General features: G+C 29.4%; 2 protein-coding genes across 22 annotated transcripts in view; both read right to left on the reverse strand.

Annotated features, from left to right (window-relative positions):
• Positions 1–20,459, reverse strand: part of LOC127128400 (uncharacterized) — a 35,136-nt gene extending 14,677 nt beyond the window's left edge. For 5 of the 20 annotated variants that reach the window (XM_051057670.1, XM_051057660.1, XM_051057677.1 and 2 more), the window contains exons 1-2: positions 20,320–20,365; positions 20,046–20,149 (exon numbers count right to left, since the gene is read on the reverse strand). The gene's annotated coding sequence lies outside the window, so the exon portion shown is untranslated. Of the gene's footprint in view, positions 1–18,244; positions 18,297–19,861; positions 19,956–20,045; positions 20,150–20,319 lie in introns of those variants that run through there. The other 15 variants (XM_051057682.1, XM_051057671.1, XM_051057669.1 and 12 more) reach the window with 7 other exon arrangements.
• On the reverse strand, positions 14,399–19,943 carry LOC127128403 (uncharacterized). 2 transcript variants are annotated; one of them, XM_051057686.1, is made up of 8 exons: positions 19,862–19,937; positions 18,245–18,296; positions 17,876–17,979; positions 16,563–17,012; positions 16,282–16,427; positions 15,687–15,963; positions 15,170–15,442; positions 14,399–15,061 (listed from the first exon to the last, which is right to left on the reverse strand). In XM_051057686.1, the coding sequence occupies exons 4-8, from the start codon at positions 16,869–16,871 to the stop codon at positions 14,576–14,578; spliced, it is 1,491 nt and encodes a 496-aa protein (XP_050913643.1). In that variant the 5' UTR covers positions 16,872–17,012; positions 17,876–17,979; positions 18,245–18,296; positions 19,862–19,937; the 3' UTR covers positions 14,399–14,575. The 2 variants fall into 2 exon arrangements, with proteins under 2 accessions (XP_050913643.1, XP_050913642.1); XM_051057685.1 differs by lacking the exon at positions 17,876–17,979 and having other exon boundaries at positions 19,862–19,943.
• Positions 20,460–20,741: the final 282 nt, after the last annotated feature.

A 20,741-nucleotide genomic window follows, 5' to 3' on the forward strand; every position in this document is an offset into this window, starting at 1 on the left:
TAATTAATTAATTTTTTATAAAGTTTCACTTATTAAGAAAAAAATGTATAACTCTTATTCTAAAAGTTAAAAAGTAATAACAGAAAATTAGTTTACATTTATTCGATAAAGTTTATATATTATAATGTTTTTTTTAATCATGTTGGTTATATTTTATAATTAGTCATCTTCCCTTGCAATTCACGGGTAAGTTTTGTTGAATTATTTACAAGTATTATAATTTTAAAAAAATAATTTAAAGTATAATATTTAAATTATATAAATAGTCTTTTTTATATAATTGGTGTATTTTTTTATATAAAAATAGCAATAATTTAATACTTTGCATCTCATAAAATATAAAAATATATATATATTTTTAACATAATCAATAAATTGAGAAAAAAATAAAATAATAAATATTAATAAAATTTAGGTATAATTAGTCACCAGGTTCCTTAAGTAAATTTAAAATTTCATTTTAGTCCCTTAACAAAAAAAGGTTACACTTCGGTCCCTTAAAATTAGTTTTGTTAGTATTATTTGTCTCTTCCGTTAATTTTGCTGAGAAAACGTTAAGACTTGTTAACGTGGTGTGGCAACTAGGCAATGCACAACAAAATGACTCGGCAAAATGATTTAAAAAACCATTATTTAAGGTTTTCACTTGTATCAAACATGTTTGCTCTTTCATTTATCATATCAAAATGTGTTTTCAGAAAGTTTTGTTGTGTCTTTGTTTCAAGTTGATTCTAGTCTCAATCTCATCTTTTTTTTTCCTGGGATTTTTCTTTCCTGTGTTTGCACATGAATTATAATCAAGCTTGGTTTCAAGTTTCATTTCATCTCTTTAGATCTTAAAGTTGTGTTTTTAGGGTTTTAATCTTCTCCAATGTCAAAGTTGTTAAGCAGTGCTTCCATTGGAACAATTGAATCTATTATTCGTAGAAATAAGATGATAGAGTGTTATTGCCAAGATGATTGTATTCTTTGTATTGTGGGTGACATGAATAGTGTAAATTTTGGGAAGAGATTTTTGGGTTGTAGAAATTACAAAAATCATATGAATAAGGATTGTAATTTCTTTAAGTGGTTAGATGGTGATTGTTGATGAAAGAGATTTGAAAATTCAAAGGCAAAATTTTTGAAGAATCAGGTTATCCATACTAGAGGATGGTTGAAAATGTCCATTGTGGTTGGGATTTTGAGCTTAGTGTTAAATGTTGTTTTTGTAGCAGTGTATTTTTAGGTTGGGATTTTATCTGTCATGAGTGTATTGTATTTGTCATGAAATGTATCTATTAATATTGTTATGTATTTTGCGTGTCTTTGGTTATAAGTGTGAGTTTATGAGTGAAATATATCTGTCAAGATGTTATTAATACAATCAACATTGTTATGAGCGAAATGTGTATGTCATCATGTTATTAGTGAAATGTTATTTGTAATTGCAACTTGTATCCCATAAACATATTAGAACAGAACTACATATAATTTGGAATTGTGTAACATAACCATAACATTCCATATCATTTCAATAATAAGTCATAACCATAACAAAAGTGGCATTATAAGCCATAAGTCATAAACTACAAAGGGGCATTATAAGCCACATGTCATAGAATAGTGGCATTATAAGCCGTAAGTTATAGAAATTTTCAGTATAAGTCATAAATTACAAAATAGGCATTATAAGTCATACGATAGACAAAAGTGGCATAACTAGTACGCATAAAAACAATAAAGTATAACTATTAGGGTTGGCTCAGAACATGTTTTAAACCTTTTTGAAGTCTCCTTTTCTTTTTGGGTGGTTACTGAGTTGAAGTAGCAGCTGGTGTTGACTGAGTTGAAGTAGCAACTGGTGATGGCTGAGTTGAAGTAGCAATTGGTGTTGGCTGAGTTGAAGTAGTAGTTGGTGTTGGCCGAGTTGAAGTAGCAAGCAGTGTTGGTTAAGTTGAATTTGTAGGCAGCTTGTATGTGGCCTTTTTGTGACAATCCTTATGGCATCGACTGCATTTGATACCAAATTTTGCTCGTTTAAGTTGTGACTCATTTCTCACTTGTTCTCCATCCTCCTTGTTCCTTTTATTCTTAGGTCTACCAGGTTGCCTTTTTATGGGTGGTGGTTGTAGATCAACAACATATGTTTTTGTCCATAGAGATTCCCCATTAACTAGAAATAACATTGGTGCATAACAAGCCACATAGCAATCCGTTTTGTAACAATCAGGCACAAAATCATCAACTTATAACTGCTAATCTTTTATGCATGAAATTGCATGACAACATGGCATTCTTGCCAGCATCCACTTTCTACATGAACATTCATGTTTTGAAATATTAACAACAAACTTTTCTCTATTGAATGATATATGTCTAACCTCGTAGTCAAATTCACATGCTCGCTTGTTAAAATTGCAGAAAACACAAATATGAATCAGTGTTATATCAAGTCATATGTTAATGTCTCAAACAAGTCATAAGTTACAAATGCAGAAAACACTAGTATGAACCAGTGCTATATCAAGTCATATGTTAATGTCTTAAACAAATCATAAGTTACAAATGCAGAAAACACAAGTATGAAGCATTACCTAACAATCCAATTGTTTGCTCTTTATCTTATAATTTTCCACAGTATGACTCCCATGGACAGTGTTTCTTACATATCACTTTCATCTTCTTGTTATAATTTTTCTTAAATTTCATGTTTCTACCAGAATGAATGACATATATTCTAATTTTCTCTTTGAAGTCTTCCTTAGTAGCAAAATAAGCCTCTAATTTCCACTTGTAATCCTCCAATCTTTTTGGAAGCTTGAATGTTTCAAAATCATTTTTTAAAACCTCTTCATCTTCATTATCACACTCTTAAGGTAACTCATCACTATCATATTCCTCAATGTCACTCAAACCTCTAAATCTTTCCTTTGGAACCTCGCCTTCATTCACATCATCAATTGAACCACTACCTTCAATTGATTCTTCCACCTCCCTTTGTTTCCTTGGTCTCCCAACCTTGGCTTTCCCCTTACCTTTACCTTTGTACACCCCCATTTCCTTTACCTTTGCCCATCCCATTTCCTATACCTTTTCCTTTGCCCTTCCCTTTTCCTTTGCCATACTCATTATCAACTGCAATATCTTCACCAATTTTTATAGCGTCCTCATCTGAATCTTCAAAGTTCACATTCAAAGCACCATCATCTTCACTACCACCATCATCTTTTTTGTTAAATCCAGTCCATCATCTTCTTCTTGGTTACAAATTAGTCCATCAACTATTGAATCCTTTTGAACACGTACCAAATAAGGCGTGTCATCCAATACATCAGTTTCTTAATAACATATCATATAATTAGTGCCCCCTCCAAAGTTATATCCACTATTGCATCCTCAGACATAGTGCTCCCATCCAAATTAACATCCTCAAATGAATATTTTTTTGTCAATACCCTTAGTGGTCTCCATCCAAATTAACATCCTCACATGAATATTTTTGGTGAACTACATTTTTATCTTCTACATCAGTGACCCTCCTTCATCAAACTTGTCACTTAGATTATTCAAATCTTCAAAAGTACTAAAATCATCAAAAATACCTTTTAAACCATTATTCAAATCATCCAAATTATCGTCTTCTAAACTATTATAATCCTCCAAAATCGTCCTTATCTCTTACCTCACATTCTTCACCATTTCCATTGGGTCCTACATTATTTTCTCAATAAAGTATTGGCTCTTCCCCACAAACTGGATGCATGACATATAAATGCACATTCATATACATTGTTTTTTGTGATTTTCATTATATTTGTTCTTGGATCATCTATCAACAAAACTAGCTCATTAATATTCATTGCACCATAATACCACAAACTCTCCACTTTTGGATACCCTAAGTCTTTTAAACCACTCATAACCTCAAAATAACTCCTGAAATTAGAGTCTACTTCCCATACCTCCTTTAACCCCCTGTAACCTAATTTGTTAAACTCAACAAATACACCCTGTGATGGGTAACACACTGAAACCTACCTGGCATGACCTATTCAAACCAAATAATGAAGAAATGAGTCTTTGAAGAAGTAGAAAATGATAAATGTTTGCTTTTTAATATAGTAAACATGTCAGATAATCGTACCTTAGAAGAAAACTAGAAATGAACAATGGTGAAAACGTTTATGTAATGTTTTCTTTGTTGCTCCAAGTATTGTCTTCTTCATCGCTTCAAGTCTTCTTCGCAACTAGGGTTTCATAGTATGAGAGAGTATAACAGTTAACTAGGATTCGAAATTGAAGAGTTTAAAGAGACAAGTGTGCTTTTGTTGGTAGATGAAGAGTTGAGAAATGATCTTTCTAAAGTTGGAAAAGACTTTCATAATTTAAATTAAAACAACTATATTAATAATTAGAAAAACAAAAATAATATGCCATGTCATATTTTATATATACTGCACAACTGCCACATAAGTGTTTTTTTAAAGGTTTTTCCTATAGAATTTAATAAAAGAGACTTATTAGGCTACCAAAAATGTTTTAAGGACGAGAGTGTAACGTTTTTGAATTAAGAGATTAAATAAAAACAATAAATTAAATTAATTGAGTAAAAGATGAATTAAACATAAAATTTATGAAGTGTATAAAATAGTGAAAATAATGTTCTTATGATTTTTTATACACTATTCTGGTATAACAAATTGTCTCATGACAACCACTTCTCTATGAACAGTCATTCTATTTCTATGAAGTTCATTTACACAAAACTAAATTAAAAATAATAATATTCGTCAAATTGTATTAACTTGACATCAATCAATTAGACAACTTACAAAATATATAATATAAACTCATATATAAATTGACAACCAAAACAATACTAACCAAATAAATACTTTTTCAAGGACTTAGGGTATGTTTGATTAACTTTTTGAAAATTGTTTTTTCTTTCTCCAAAAATTAAAAACTAAAAAATTTGTTTGGGTTGTGTGTTTTAAGAAATAGTTTTTCAAAACTGTTTCAAGTTTTGTTGTTTTTAAATTTAAAAAAATCAAAACAACTAAAATATGTTTTGTTTTCCACTTTTCAATATTCTACCTATTTTTAAATCTTAAAAAAAAGCACAGAGAAAACAATAAGGGCCCGTTTGAAATGCATTTTATAAACTCTTTTTTAATTTTTAAAAATTTAAAATTTAAAAACTTGCTTGAATATAACGTTTTGCAAAATTATTTTTAAAAACCCTTTTCTATTTTTCAATTTTAAAAAGTAAAAATGAAACAATTTAGTTGTGTTTTGCTTCTTACTTTTCAGTTTTTAATATTATAAAATTTGAAGAAAAAACATAAAAAATTTATAATTTTTATTAATGGCATTAATATAATTTTAATAATTTTTATATTTTTAAAATAAAATAAAAAAATGTATTTGAAAGAGTATGATATTTCTTTTATTATGTATAAGTAACCTTTCCAAATATGTTTATTTATTTTAGTTAAAAGAATTGTATTTCTTAATTATTTTCACTATATCTATTAAATGTACAATCCCATTTTTTACTTGTTTTTTTTCTTCTTATTATTATTATTCTATTTTTTAAATTTTATTTTAAATCCTCAAAGTAATAAAAGTTCACTTTCATATAAATTTATTTACTATTTAGAAAATCAGATTGATCATCTAATCAATAAGAGTACTGAATCAAAAATTTATTGGTTGAACCAATATATCATTGATCGAACCGCATGACTAAACCAGATTAATCTAAATAATTTGGTTGAATAAATCAGTCTTAATAAAAAAATGTATAGTTATTAAATCGATCGAATCAAATGATTCAGTCTCTAAAAAAATCCCGACACCTATAAAATTTCAAAAATTTAAAATATTATAATTTAACAAATTCATTCTTTAAACTCAAATTTTAAACATATTCATAACACACAACAAAATAGTACATAATACAAATCTAAATAAAATAAACTCGAATAACAAATAATGCATTGTCTAATAAATTAGATTTAAGGAGTGAAAGGTGTTCCAATTAAGTTTTAAGAAAAATCTAATTATATTTTAATTATCTACTTTTAATATATAAAAGTTAATTACTACCAAATTTACGTCATAACCTAATTAAAATTAATAAAACATGGTTATTCAAGTCTCTAATTGTCTTTTTGCATTATTGGTATTTGTTAATCCAATGTTAATAATTATTACATTGTATCTCTATTTTCCTTTACGTTGTATCTCTATTTTAAAGAAAAATATATTAATAATTATTACATTGTATCTCTATTTTAAAGGAAAACACATTGTATCCCTTTCAATTACAAATACCAATAAACACAATTTCATCTTTCCAAAGACATTTTTTACGGTTTCTTTTACTCTTTCAATGTATTTCACTATTTCCATTAACCCTAAATCTCCTTGATTCTCCCATAATAATCAATTTGCATCTGCCAATGCATTGGTGTGGCGGAGTTTCAAATTCAAAAGGAGAAAATGTATGTGTTTTATTTTCTTCATCCACTTATCTCATCATCTTTTACAAAATCAAAAATTGAATAGTATATAGCTTTACAAATCATTTTAGGTTGATTACAATCCTTTCGTTTCAATTTCAATTTCAGTTGATTTGTTCATCCATCAGCGCATTTGTGTGTCAGAGTTGCAAAGGAGAAAATGTAAGATTTTTTTATTTTTTTCGTCTATCAATCTCATCTTTTTTATAAAGTCGAAAATTAAATGATATATAGCTTTACAAATCATTTTAGGTTGATTACAATCATTTCGTTTCAATTTCCATTTCAGTTGTTGTTCATCCAGCATTTGTGTGTCAGAGTTGCAAAGGAGAAAAGGTAAGATTTTTTATTTTTTTTCGTCTATCAATCTCATCTTTTTTACAAAGTCGAAAATTAAATTATATATATATATATATATATATATATATATATATATATATATATATATATATATATATATATATATATATATATATATATATATATATATATTTGCGAACGGATTTTGATTAACGTGTTGCTTTTATTGACTTTATTTTTAAATATAGTTTGATATAAAAATCGTATATGATATTATGACGTGGTACAAGGAAAAAAGAAAATACTTACCTCATTCCAATAAGAATTTAAAATAATTTATTTTATTTCAAATTTAATAAATAATAATAATAATAATAATAATAATAATATTAATAATAATAATAATTGATTACACTTATTAATATATAATTTTTTTTTGAAAGATTAGTAAAGTAAAGATATCAATTAGATTTATTAGTTATTTTTTTAAAATATATGAAAAATATTAGGGTGATAAGAGAAAAGAATACATATTTTTATCCTTTATTAAAATTAATTGTCTTATTTATAAAAAAAGTAAAATTGATTTAATATTTATGATATAACTACATTATTTGTAAGACTATAAATATATATGTTTCTTTCTTTTATTTTATTACATATAAGTGTTATTGATATTCATGTTTAAGAAAAAATGACTCGAATGTATCTTTATTATTAAAATTTATTTGGCTTCTTTTTATCTATATACATAGATATTATTTTTTATAAAAGGAAACATATGATTTATATTATTTATATTCAACGTTTTTAAGTAAAGTGACAATAATAATATTAAAATCTATATTATGAGTTAAAAATGTGACAATAAAATATACATTATGTTTTAATATTTAATATTTGTTTATATGGATGTAATTGTTTTTTACAGGTTAATGAATCATCACTTCCTAAAAGGTTGCGGACATGTTTTGTATAAACCCAGTTTTTTGAGGACCAAAGAATTGTACGAAGTTAAATCATTTTTGTTGCTGGACTTATTTCTCACAATTTTAACTAAAATTGTGAACCTTTTGTTTCGATATCTTTTGTTGCATTAAACCTTACTATATTTTTATTTCTTATGTCCAAAATCTCAATCATAAATGGAATGTTTATTCATAACATTAACACTGGAATGTTTATTATATATCAATATACCAATCAATTGTAAAAATATTTTTGTATTATATTTTTTGATTATTTCCTTAATATAGTATACAAAAAAATTAAGCAAATTATATTACTATAAATTAATAATGTTTTACTTTATTATGTCCCAAACTGGAAAAAGTTATTTGTGGAAATTTTTTGAACCCATTTATTGATCATTTAACATCCATTACATTAAAAAAACTCTTATGCAATAAATTTGTGTATGTTGATCCAACTATATATATATATATATATATATATATATATATATATATATATATATATATATATATATATATATATATATATATATATATATATATATATATATATATATATATATATATATATATATATATATATATATATATATATATATTATATATATATATATATATAAACAAAAAATATATTATATTTTAATTTTTTTTAAATAAATTATTGCACTTGGGCGACCCGTGCGAACGCACGGGTCCTTTACTAGTTTAAAATTTTTTTATCAAAATGGTGTCGTATTTTGTGAAAAAAAACAAGCAATTAATCTGTCGATTTTTAAAACTCGTTGGTTCTTCCATTTTTATCGATTTTGATCGGTTTGGTCAATTCTCACTGACTTAATAGCTTATCCGATCCACCAATCAAACCATACCAATGACCCCTTTGATTTTTGATTCGATCGGTTCAATCGACAGGTCCAATACGATTTCTAAAATATTGAATTTATCTCTTCGACTTTGAAATATTATATAGTTAAATCTTATTAATACTATTTTTTTTCTTTTTTTTAATGTTCTTATAATTTATTTTTATTTATTTTTGGTTTTATTATTTAATTTTTTAACACAATATTTTCTCCTCCATACTTTATATCACATTCTGCATGGTAATTACAACTTTATATATTTTTAAAAATTTTAAACTATTCAAAATTATCAAATTTATTAAAAATAATTAATTCATATTTTTTTACAGAAACGTTATTAAAAATAATAATTAAAAAATAAATAAAAATATTCATCAAACAAGTGTTATGTGATTTGTAAATTTAAAAATTAATTTAACCCAATTATTTGTATTCGAACAAATATCAATTAATTTTTTTAAATTTGTAATATTTTATACAATAAAATAGATTTTAAAAGTAGATGACAAAATATACATTTTTATTCTCTTCTTAAAATACTATTAAATAATTAGATTATCAAACAAGTTTTTTCATTTTCATATTTTCACAACAGTTTTTAAAAATTAGTTTATCAAATAATTTTTTTGTTAATTTTTTTCTTAAAAATAGATTTGAAAAACAAATTTTAAGAACTAAAATTGAAAAGTATTTCAAACATGTCATAAATATTCGTTAATAGCATTTATGTAAATAATTAGTTTAGCTTTATATTTTGTCTAATAAATATATTGATTCTTTATTACGAATACCTCTTCTAACTTTCATTTATTATCTTTCATATATACTTGTGAGAAATCCTAACATTTCAGCTTTTCTTCTATATATATTACTTGTATAAGTAAATTATATAATAATATAATACAGTAGTAATTTTAAGTTAATAACTATAATAACACTTAAAATTTTGATTTATTTTTTTTAAAATTTCAATTACACCATTATAATATTTGATTTTATTTTAATAATTATCAGTCCATTTATATAATTATAAATGACCATTTAAAAAAGTAAGTATAAACACTTTTAAATTACTATATACATTTATTAAAATTTTAAAATATATAAACTCAATTTTGACAACATGTCTCATATATATATATATATATATATTATATATATATATATATATATATATATATATATATATATATATATATATATATAAAATTAAATAATTATTTTTAAAATAATATTTAAGTTGAATTATAGTTTTGGTCTCTCTATTTTAATGGATTACAAAACTCGTTATCATAATTCAAATTTAAATAAGTTTGACGTCTCTTAAAATTTTCAAGTAATGATATATTTATTTTTAAATAATGTATCATTATTTGTGAAATTTTAAGAATAAAAAATTTAAGTTACACATCTTTAGAAAATAGACACGTCATTAATTTCAAAAGAGATCAAAATTCTTTAAATTTGAAATATGAGAATTATTTTCGTGAATAAGATAAAATAGAGACATAATTGTAATTAAACTAAACACTACAATAAATAATAGATTTTTAATAAAGATTTCATCTCGATCAGTAACCAACTTAAGTGTAATTCATAGACACACCAAATCTTGCCCTTTCTGCAAGTAACCTCCAATTTTTTGTTTTCTCTTGATCAAATGCATCCATCAACCATATTTTTATGATGCTTGAGTTGAGAAGTTCATAGTTGACAAAAAGTATCAAAAGTCAAACTTTGGATGATGTGAATGGATCACTTATGATGTATTTGAAATCTTTGAACCATACTTAAAGCTTTGGGATCATGTCTTAGCTAAAAAGTCAACTAGTTGACTTTGGGTCAAAACCCTAGTTGAGGGTATCAGATGAACTTTGACCTTGGTGAATTTGAGATGGAATGATCTTGAACTTGATTCTTGTTGATGGGAGTCACTTGATCACTTGGGAAGGTGACGAGCTTGAAATGTTGAAACTCATGCAAAGTCTTGATTGATCAATCTTTGAAAGCTCTTGGTGCAAAACCCTAACTTAAGACAAACAAAGTAGAAAATCTTTTTGTATTTTCAATAGGTTAGTAATGAAAAGATGCTAGATGTCATGCAAATGATACAAATTATGGTGACATCTTAGGTTGAAAATTAGGGTATGACATGTTTCTATTGTTGAGTTATTGTGATGATGCATACATTCGTTCATGAATCATGAGTTATTGTTGTTGTGAAAGAGGTGATTACAGATTTCGATATTGGTGACCGATAATTATCCTAAGATTGATGTTGAGACTTGAAGCTTGGTGTGGGCTTCACGGATTCACATTTTATTGGAATTCGGTTCTTAATTGGAACTATTACTGAGATCGGTACCGTATGCATACGAGTCCATAATGTTGTTGAGAGTCACATTGCATATTTGTTGTGTATTATTGTGAAGTGGGTGAAACTTGAATACATGTGTCGTGTTGTATAGTGGATTATGCTTGAACTGCATTATATTTAATCTACTCTGATTGTTTATGTGTCGTTTATTATTTGAATGTATTTCTCACCCTTATGATTGAATATTGTCTTTACATGGACATCATGCAGACACTCATGAGTAGTTGCTTCAGTAAGTGAAGTTATCTTAAGGAGTTACTTCTTTAGTTTTATTTTTTTTAAAGTCTTGCTCTAATCTTGTAACATCGGGGTCGAGAATGTTTATTTGATTATTTTGTTGAAATTTAATAGTTCATTGGCTTATGTTGAAGTGTTTTAGAGTCTAGTTTAATAACTATTGTTTTTTAAGAATGTTTTATTTAAATGAGTTTTAAAGACTAAAATATTGAGTTTATATTTATTTATCCGATTAGAATCGATACTGCCGTAATGATACCCTAAGTGAAGGTGAGCGTGCGATGATAGGTGTTGTATGATGTTGGTATTTCCGCTGCATGTTTATTAATATTTGAATGATTTTAGAGGTTTTATCATTGGTGACACCTTAGATTGTCCTGTAATTCTTAAAGTAAAAGTTGCGGGGTTTAGGGTGTTACAACACACCCACGCGCACACACGCCCTCACACATGCATGCACGCACGCACACACACACACGCACATACACAGATGCGCGCGCACACACACACACACATCTCAAGGACATAAATCAATTTCAAACACATATATCAATAAATAAAAAGTTTCAAAAACAAAAATTCACATATGCATGCTCTTAGCATTATATGATAAGGATATAATTAACCTGCCACTAAGGCACCACAAAAAATTCATCTCATACCAATAAGAAAAATAATATGTCACTAAGACACCACACAGAAATGCACATGCCATATCATGATGATAAAAGACAATCATGCCCCTAAGGCAAATCCCTCCATTAAGAAAATTCACGCCACTAATGCAATCATATACAATCCAATTAATATACCATCATGCACATAAAAAAATCATAAATTTTAATTTACAATATCCTCACTTAGGCAAACACCACTTAAACAAACAAGAAAACACATAGTTCAAATAATATTACATCATCATAAAAATCAATCAATTTCAAAAATATCCTTAGTCGATTATTCAAAACAATAACATTCCGGATATAACATATCATGTATTTTTTAATATAATTTAATTGTCCATTATTCTAGATTATAATGAACTTTATTAGCAAAGATGAATTTGCACCGTAAAACATATATTCATAAAAAAATTATTTATTTTATTAAAACATTCAAATAGAATACAAATATTAAATCAATTCTAAATCCAATATCTAGTTTTGAGTTGTATGGGAGAAAAAATTTCTCCTTTGCCGTTTTTCTTCCTAACAATACTCCTAATTTTCCATCTCCATATTCCCGAGTGTGAAAGACTTTCCAAAAGGATAGAGTATAAACATAGAAATAAATGAGTCTTATGATTAGAATATTTTATAATTGAAAAGAACAAAATGAGTATAATCAATTGAGACTTAGGTGGCTTAGATGATGAAGGCGTCCAAAAGGATAGAGTATAAACCTCGTCAAAAATGAGTCTTATGATTGGAATGTTTTATAATTGACAAGAACAAAATGAGTATAATCAACTGAGACTTAGGCGGCTTAGATGATGGAGGCGTCCAAAAGGATAAAGTATAAACCTCGTCAGAAACGAGTCTTATGATTAGAATGTTTTATAATTGACAATAACAAAATGGTTGATTGATTGATTTAGATAGTGGTTGATAAGCTTTATCTTAGTAATTTTATTCGGTTTCACGCATATTCGGTCTTTCCATTAACAGATCATTTAGACGATTAAAATCTAGGGTGCTTCCGCAACCGTTGAAAACATTTTTAAAAAGCGCTAAATTTCAAAAACTGGTTTATTCAACCCCCCTTCTAGATCGGTACTAGCGTCTAACATATACGACACGCGTCAAACCACTTACACATATCAAGCTTCAACATCTAAACCCTAACAAAATTACCAAATAACACACACACATAACACTCTAGCCAACAAAATTATCAACCCACAAACACCCAAACTCACAACCAATACATGTCACACACCAAACCACCAAACCAAGAACATACCCCATACCACCACCACCAACATGGTTATTATCAAAACACCTAACAAACATATGTCGCCAACACATCATCCTACCATAGCCAAAACACCCGAGAAACATATAACACAAACATTTTCTACCATAGCCAAAACATCATAACATCACAACACCAAAACATCCAACAAACATATGGTTACTAAACACCACAACAACCATTTCTTCCTTTCCCAACGAAACATTCACACCAATGTCGTTGTTCAATCGACCAGGCCGTTCACCAATAACCCCATTAACCCAAACAACACAACTCAACTACAACGACATGGACAACCAACTTAGTTACGACAACGTATCAATGCATACACAATAAGATGTAGAATTACAAGAACTTATTAGGGAATTCAGTGACGGTGATGCTCCAGGTACCTCGTATCAACACCTGGGATGAATCAACATATACTTGTATGAGAAAGAATACTTAGGGGATGTGAAACCGATGACATGTATGATCAAACGAGTCGATCGTTAATGTAAACAATATTCTCGTATCTAATTCAATTTAAATTAAATATTATTCATTTTATTGAAGTTTTTTAATTAATTAAATGGATTAAAAAAAATATCAAACACATAAGAGTCCGATGAATTGACGCTTCCTCCTAAAAGCAATACATAAACGCAAATTAGATTGGTTTAACCTATAAAAGACGTCAATTCAATTGACTTGACCTCTAATTTGTCAAATACAAGCCCCAATTCAATTAATTTGTGTTCAATGTTTTAAATTTTTTTTATTTGAAACATAAGTAGTTTGGAAATTAATGAAAACATATTGTTATTCGAAAAATTTTATTGAAAAATATGATTATTTTGAAGAAAAAAATTCAGATAAATCACTTTAACAAATCAGATAAATCCAATGATTATTATTTAAATCTTTAACTATTTTGTTGAGATTGTTTGGTCGAAAAATCACTTTAACAAATCAGATAAATCCAATGATTATTATTTAAATCTTTAACTATTTTGTTGAGATTGTTTGGTCGAAAAATCACTTTTAACAAAATTGGTCATAAGTAAAATCACTTACTTTCACATGCAATATGTAAAACTTTTGGGATAGAATTAAGATACTCTCATGTTCCAGCTAGACCCTTCAAATCTAAATCAATAAAAATACTAAAATTAAAAACTAAAATAAATAACAGAATTAGTTACATTTATTTTAAGTTGAGAGTTTACATAGTTATTAGTAGAAAAGACTTGCAACAGTACAAAAGCTCAAAACTTGATTAATTTTTTATTTTGCACCCATATCACTTAATTTAACAAAACAGAAAACCTTTAACTTGGAAATCTCCTTGACATTCTTGATTTAAATAGCTTCTGCATCTAAGTTAAGGAAATTCTTTATGATTCCCATCATTTCTCCTCCAGGGAACCGCCCCAAACACCCCCTTGCAGCTGCAATTTCATTTGATTCATATACTGAATCGCCGCTATAAGATTGAGAGCATTTGCCGTCTTTCTCTTCTGTTTCCAAATCGAAAGCCAAATCTTCGCCGGACTTGACACTTGGAAGAGGAAATGGATCTAGAGAAGTTTCGCGAATAACGGATTCGCCAATTGCACCTACGAAGTCCTTCAACCGACAAATAGAAAACGGAACTGGTTCAAAGCTGTGATCTCCGTATTCTACTGGTGTAGAATGGTCTCCTGTGACACAAAGGAAAAACTGAAATTTTCCTGTTGATTCTGCTTCCCAGAGTAATCTTGCCAACTGCCCGATTGCAGTATCAACAGCTTCTAATGCTTTGACTTTGAGAATGCTTGCTTTGTCATGGCCTGCATCATCTATTGCCTGCAGAAACAATAACATATGGGATTCATTTAAAATAGGTATGAAGTTTTGCGGCAAAATGCTGAAAAGTAAAAACAGATGAAGAAACCGAAACTTAAAAATTTCAACCTTAATATGAAGGAATCCAAAGTCATAGCCATCTGAGGGACCTGCTTTATGCTCATCCTCTCCAGGTACAAAAACTCGGGGGCTAGACTGCGAAGGAGCCGAGAGCGCCTTAGCTATTGCTGTTGCTTTCGAAGTTAGTAGAGTTCGATAGTCTCCGGTTGCTCCAGGTGCTTCTAGAATATCAATACCAAGTGATAAGCCTAGACCAGCAATTATTTTCGTTGGAGCTACCATGCATGGCCTCAAACCGTGTTTATCTGCAAATGGCGTAACCTGTAATATATAATGTAAAAGCAATAAATGCAATAGCTATTACAATTTACATATACACATAACCGTTTAATACACGGATTATAGTTCATCTTACATAGTCGCAGAAAAAGTACAAAGTCCCTGAAGTTATTGAAAGACCACTTCAATAGTTATGCTTCTTTTTTTAACGGAAAAACCCGATACGATACATCTCACCTTTTTAAAGATAATTGTGTAGATTATGTTATGAACATAAAGAACAAACCTCAATTCGAATGCCACATCCTCTTAAAAGGACAACATTTGCAATATTCTTCCCTTCTGCGGCACGTTGAGCATTCACAGGATGAGAAACCAAAATTTTCGTTATTTCCTTAGACAGCTCATTAACAACATCAGCAGTGTTCCTTGCTTCATGAGATTCATCTAAAGCTTCTGCTTTCAAAAGTAAGCGGTTGTCCTTTAACGGGTCTGTCCCGGATATATTTCCACTCAAATTTGGTCCTTTAACAACCACTCCACATCTATGTTCTGTAGCATACCTGTGAAAAGAATTACAAAGACGTAGAATGACCTGTTAATATTAGTCTGTTGAAATCATGAGTTCATGTCTTAATCAACTTGTAAATTGTAATCACAACATATCAATTTAACTTTGAAGGTTGAATTTTAAAATTTTGGAAAGAAATCTTTGAACCAGACAAAGTAGAGCTCAACCATCCAAAATCCTCCAAATTTACGATATGACTAAGAGATTTATTAAAACGATTTCTCTAATAAGAACCACATTAACCATAATGAGTGGTCACCTACACCAACAATTAACCCTTAAATCTTATAGCAACCTTAGACATCTTCACCTGACTCTGACTTCATATTGAGGGAAAGATGGAAGCTTCATTCCATCGAGGGCGGCACATAGTATGGGACCTTCTTCTTCAAAGTGCCTGTCAGCTTTCCTACTAGTGACAGTTCCAGTTTTCTCATCAAGAGTTGCAAAATTTGACTGCAGGAAGACAGTTTTTTTTGACAAATATTTCATCAAGCTATTAGCATGAATAATGCTTTTGAAAAGTAAGGTTAAGGGGAGATTATTTTGAAACTGCATATAAATAATAACGAAAGAGAGTTCTGCACAAACCTTAAAAGCAATGTCACCCGGCGACATGGCCAATCCAGCCCCCATGGATTCAAATGCCCCTCGACCACGATAATAAACTCGAGGATCATAACCCAAGAGAGAAAGATGAGCAGTATCACTTCCACAAGCTAAGCCAACTTCTACAGGGTCCATTAATCCATTAACCCCAGCAGATGCTATCCCATCCAAATTGGGAAGTTTCGCTGCCTGAAGAGGCGTCTTGTATCCCAACCTTGGCAGCGACACATCACCCAACCCATCAATCAAAACAAAGGCTACTCTTTTCTTTGGCAACTTTGGACTACCCATTAATCTCTTTAATTTTTTTCTCGGATTATAAATAGCAGCAGGGTTAAACAGCAAATAACAGAAGCTAATATCTATCTATACTCAGCAACTTCACTCTCACGGTGCCTTCACAAAAAGCACGAGCAGCGTATTACCAAATTCCTGTCACCATAAGTATACTTCAATACGTATATATGTTAGAATATTATAAAATATCTTATAATATCCAGAGTAGTCAATCCCAGATAGCAGCACGGAGAGGCTGACCCCAAAAACGAGATAGTAGGATAACGTATAGTGAGATGACCGTTATTTGATCATTTTTTAGATAAGTTATATGAATAATAATTATATACATATGAAGTGCAGAGGGAAGAATAAACTGCAGAGAGAGGCGAGGGAGGAACTTTTGATTTTTTCTTTGGAATGGCTGAGTACAAAAACGTCGGTGAAGGAAGGTTAGGGTTGATTTTCAACTCAAATTTGATTGAAAAATCCAAAATTACTCTTAAAATGTTTTAAATTTTAGGGGTAATATCGGTTTTTCGGAGGGGAAAAGAATAGCGGGACAGAAACCGCTCCAGGCCAGGAACTGCTCCACCTCAGCTACCCACTAATTACCCTATAGTGGCCGCTATAGTGTTCTGCACCGCTAAGACTCTTCCCATAGCTGCCGGCCTCCACTCCGCTATAGCGGGATAGCGCCACTATTGGTCCATGTATCCCTATAAATAAGGATTAGTATTGAATCTATTGCATCAAATCAATAGTCATTATCAACCATATTTTTCTCTCCTACTCATAATCGCAAATCAATATTCAACACATTTTTTTTGGCAAGTACTCAGAAACACACAAATAAAACTAATCAACAAGATTGAAACTTTATTTCAGTTTTGTTAGTCACATTCGTTATGGAAAGTTAGGTGTAGTTCTAAATCATGTCAAATCTTACAACATAGAGTTGCGTCAATTTTTCCATTTTTGAAAATCTTGGCAAAATGTAAAATAATAAAATCAAATACCTTGATTGATTAATAGAGGAGAGTGTTGTAGCAATGGCACAACACAAAGAGTGATGCACTATCAAATTTCTTGTACAGAATTAAGATTGGCACAACATTATTTCCTTTTACATATAAAACAAAACACAAAGAACACATTATTTCTACGCAGACAAAACAAACAAATTAGGTAAAATAGGCTAAATTAATAACGGATCATTCTAAAAACACAAAACTAATGAGAGTTGTTTCTAAACTCATATTCATTATTAATCATAAAATCAACAAGCAGCGTATTTAAGGGACAGTTGGTGAAAGCTAGCTCTAGAACAAAGCAAAAATTAAATTCATACTTTACGGCCCTACAAGTTTGTTAATCATAAAATCTACCTGGAAATAGGAGATATTGTGAAGTCTTTGAATTGGAACTCCAAAACAAGGCCTACAAATCAAAATAAAACCAGTTATTCAACATAAAATAAAGAAATGCAGCCTTTAAAAGAATGTACAAAAACACATGCATAAACACATGAAAAACAAAACACAGCATCTCCAAATAACTTTCTTGTCTTTTAACAGAACCATGGCAATACTGTCTACCTTGAAACTAAGGCTCTGGCTCATGACCAAATCTTTGACAGAAAAAATAAAACAAACTTTTTTTCTTTAAATATAGAGCATAAAAGACAAGCCAAATATCAAACTTTTTTCCTTTAAACTTTGATATTAGATTTTCATTATTTTAAAATGGACACTAGTCATTGTCATCAAATGACTTTGTTAAGATGATAGCCTACAAGTCTGTTATAGTCAATGTAGTCTCAAGCACGAGATCTTAAGTAGGATCGGTCGGCTTGTGAAAGATCATAAAACTCGGATAGCTAGCACGGCACGTAAGACCCAACACTTTTTTTTACGATCTTGTGAAAAATGGTAATTTCATACCATATATACACATACACAAAAACACGAAATAATAATACAAGCACAATTTCACGATCTTGCTTCAAAAAGCTCGATTTTGACCACGGCGTTGACGAAAATGATCTTTCTCTGATCGTAGCACTCTCAGGCACCCTTAGCACATAAGATCTAACAATCTTATGATCTAGCACTCGATCTCGACTACACTCGTCATAGTAATAGTACGAGCACCAAAAAAACAAGCAAAATTATAAAATAAAATAAAAAGGTAACATTATGATTAAGGATCACTCTCTCACAAAGCGACATTGTTTCATGATTAAATTTCACACAATATATCACTTAATTTTTATTACAGATTCTTTCCCATGCTCTTATGTGAGAGAATTAAACCAATTACACTAAACGTATATATGCTCAGTTGCATATAATTGTGTTCTCCACTGTGTTGTCCTATTATATTAAATTATTTCAAGTACATATATATACTGACTACAATTTCTATCTATATAATATAACACATGCATGCATCATTTAATCATAAGAGTATATAATAATACCACCTATGAAGCACGGATACTTCAAAATCATTGCCGAATCATATCCGAATGTACCAATACGCCCCGATACATTGCCGAGACGTATCGAAGGAGTATCCAAATTTTATTATTTAAAAACAAAAACAAAAAAATTCTGATACATTCCAAAACGGCGACAACACGCCACAGTACGTTGTCGACACGTCTCCGATACGTCAGGGATACAACTAGTTTATCTCATGACTGTTTCGTGTTCTTCAAACTTTCCTCTCTATAAGTACGTCTCCTATATAGGAATCAGATACGATACGTATCTGATACATCGATACGTCAGTCAATGAAAATATAGGAGACGTACTTATAGAGAGGAAAGTTTGAAGAACACGAAACAGTCATGAGATAAACTAGTTGTATCCCCGACGTATCAGAGACGTGTCGACAACGTATTGTGGCGTGTTGTCGCCGTTTTGGATAAACAAGAGAAGTTTTTCATCATGCATATTTAAAAAGTTCCCTAAATACTTGTCTTTTTAACACAGCATACCTGGTCAATTATCCCAGAGAAAAATCCATATTCAACATGAGTTCTCCATTCCATTAGATCTTGTCGTGAAATGAATCTGCAGCTGACATATCTTCTATATAGTACAATGTAATTTGATTTATAAGTGTAAAAGAGTGATGGAATGTAAATTGACCTATCAAGAAAAAAATTATATCTTATTTACCGTCAAATCCACAACCATTAGAACTATTCTTCCATGATAATTTGTTGTCGACCATACTGGCTTGTGCTAAGACTTTTGTTGTGGACCATACTGACATTCAAAACCTAAACAGATCAAATAATACATAAAGATGATTATTAAAATCGTTTTCTTATATAAAAAAATCATTTAAAAAACCTAAACTTAGGGTTTAAGGTTGAATAAGCTAATAATAAAACCTAAACTGAGAAAGTCACACAGAAATTATTTCGAATCGGACCATCACCACACTCACCGCATGAAACATGTTGCCACCGCCATAGATCTACCATCGAAAAAATTTGAATCGTAGATCTCTGTAAATCCTCCCAAAACCCTATAGTCTTGGTTCAAGAAAAGGAAAAGAGAAGAAAGAAGAAGCGGAAGAGACAGGCAGCGGAAGAGAGAAGAAAGAAGAAGAGGAAGAGAAAGGCAACAAGAGAGAAGATATCAGAAGAGGAAGAAATGAGAGAAAAGGATGAGATATTGAAAGGCATAAGGATTTCGTTGCAAATAGATAACAGATAAGGGGGAGAGAGAAATGAAAAAAAAAGTTTTGGAAAGTGACTTATTGAAAGTTGAATAAATTTTGTTGGTTTTCAACCAAATGAGAGGAAAACTGGTTACTAAACCAAAATAATAGGCATAAAATTGTATAACCAAATTAAAAACCACTTT

This window comes from Lathyrus oleraceus, chromosome 3 (assembly GCF_024323335.1).
Source record: "Lathyrus oleraceus cultivar Zhongwan6 chromosome 3, CAAS_Psat_ZW6_1.0, whole genome shotgun sequence".
Lineage (NCBI taxonomy): Eukaryota > Viridiplantae > Streptophyta > Magnoliopsida > Fabales > Fabaceae > Lathyrus > Lathyrus oleraceus.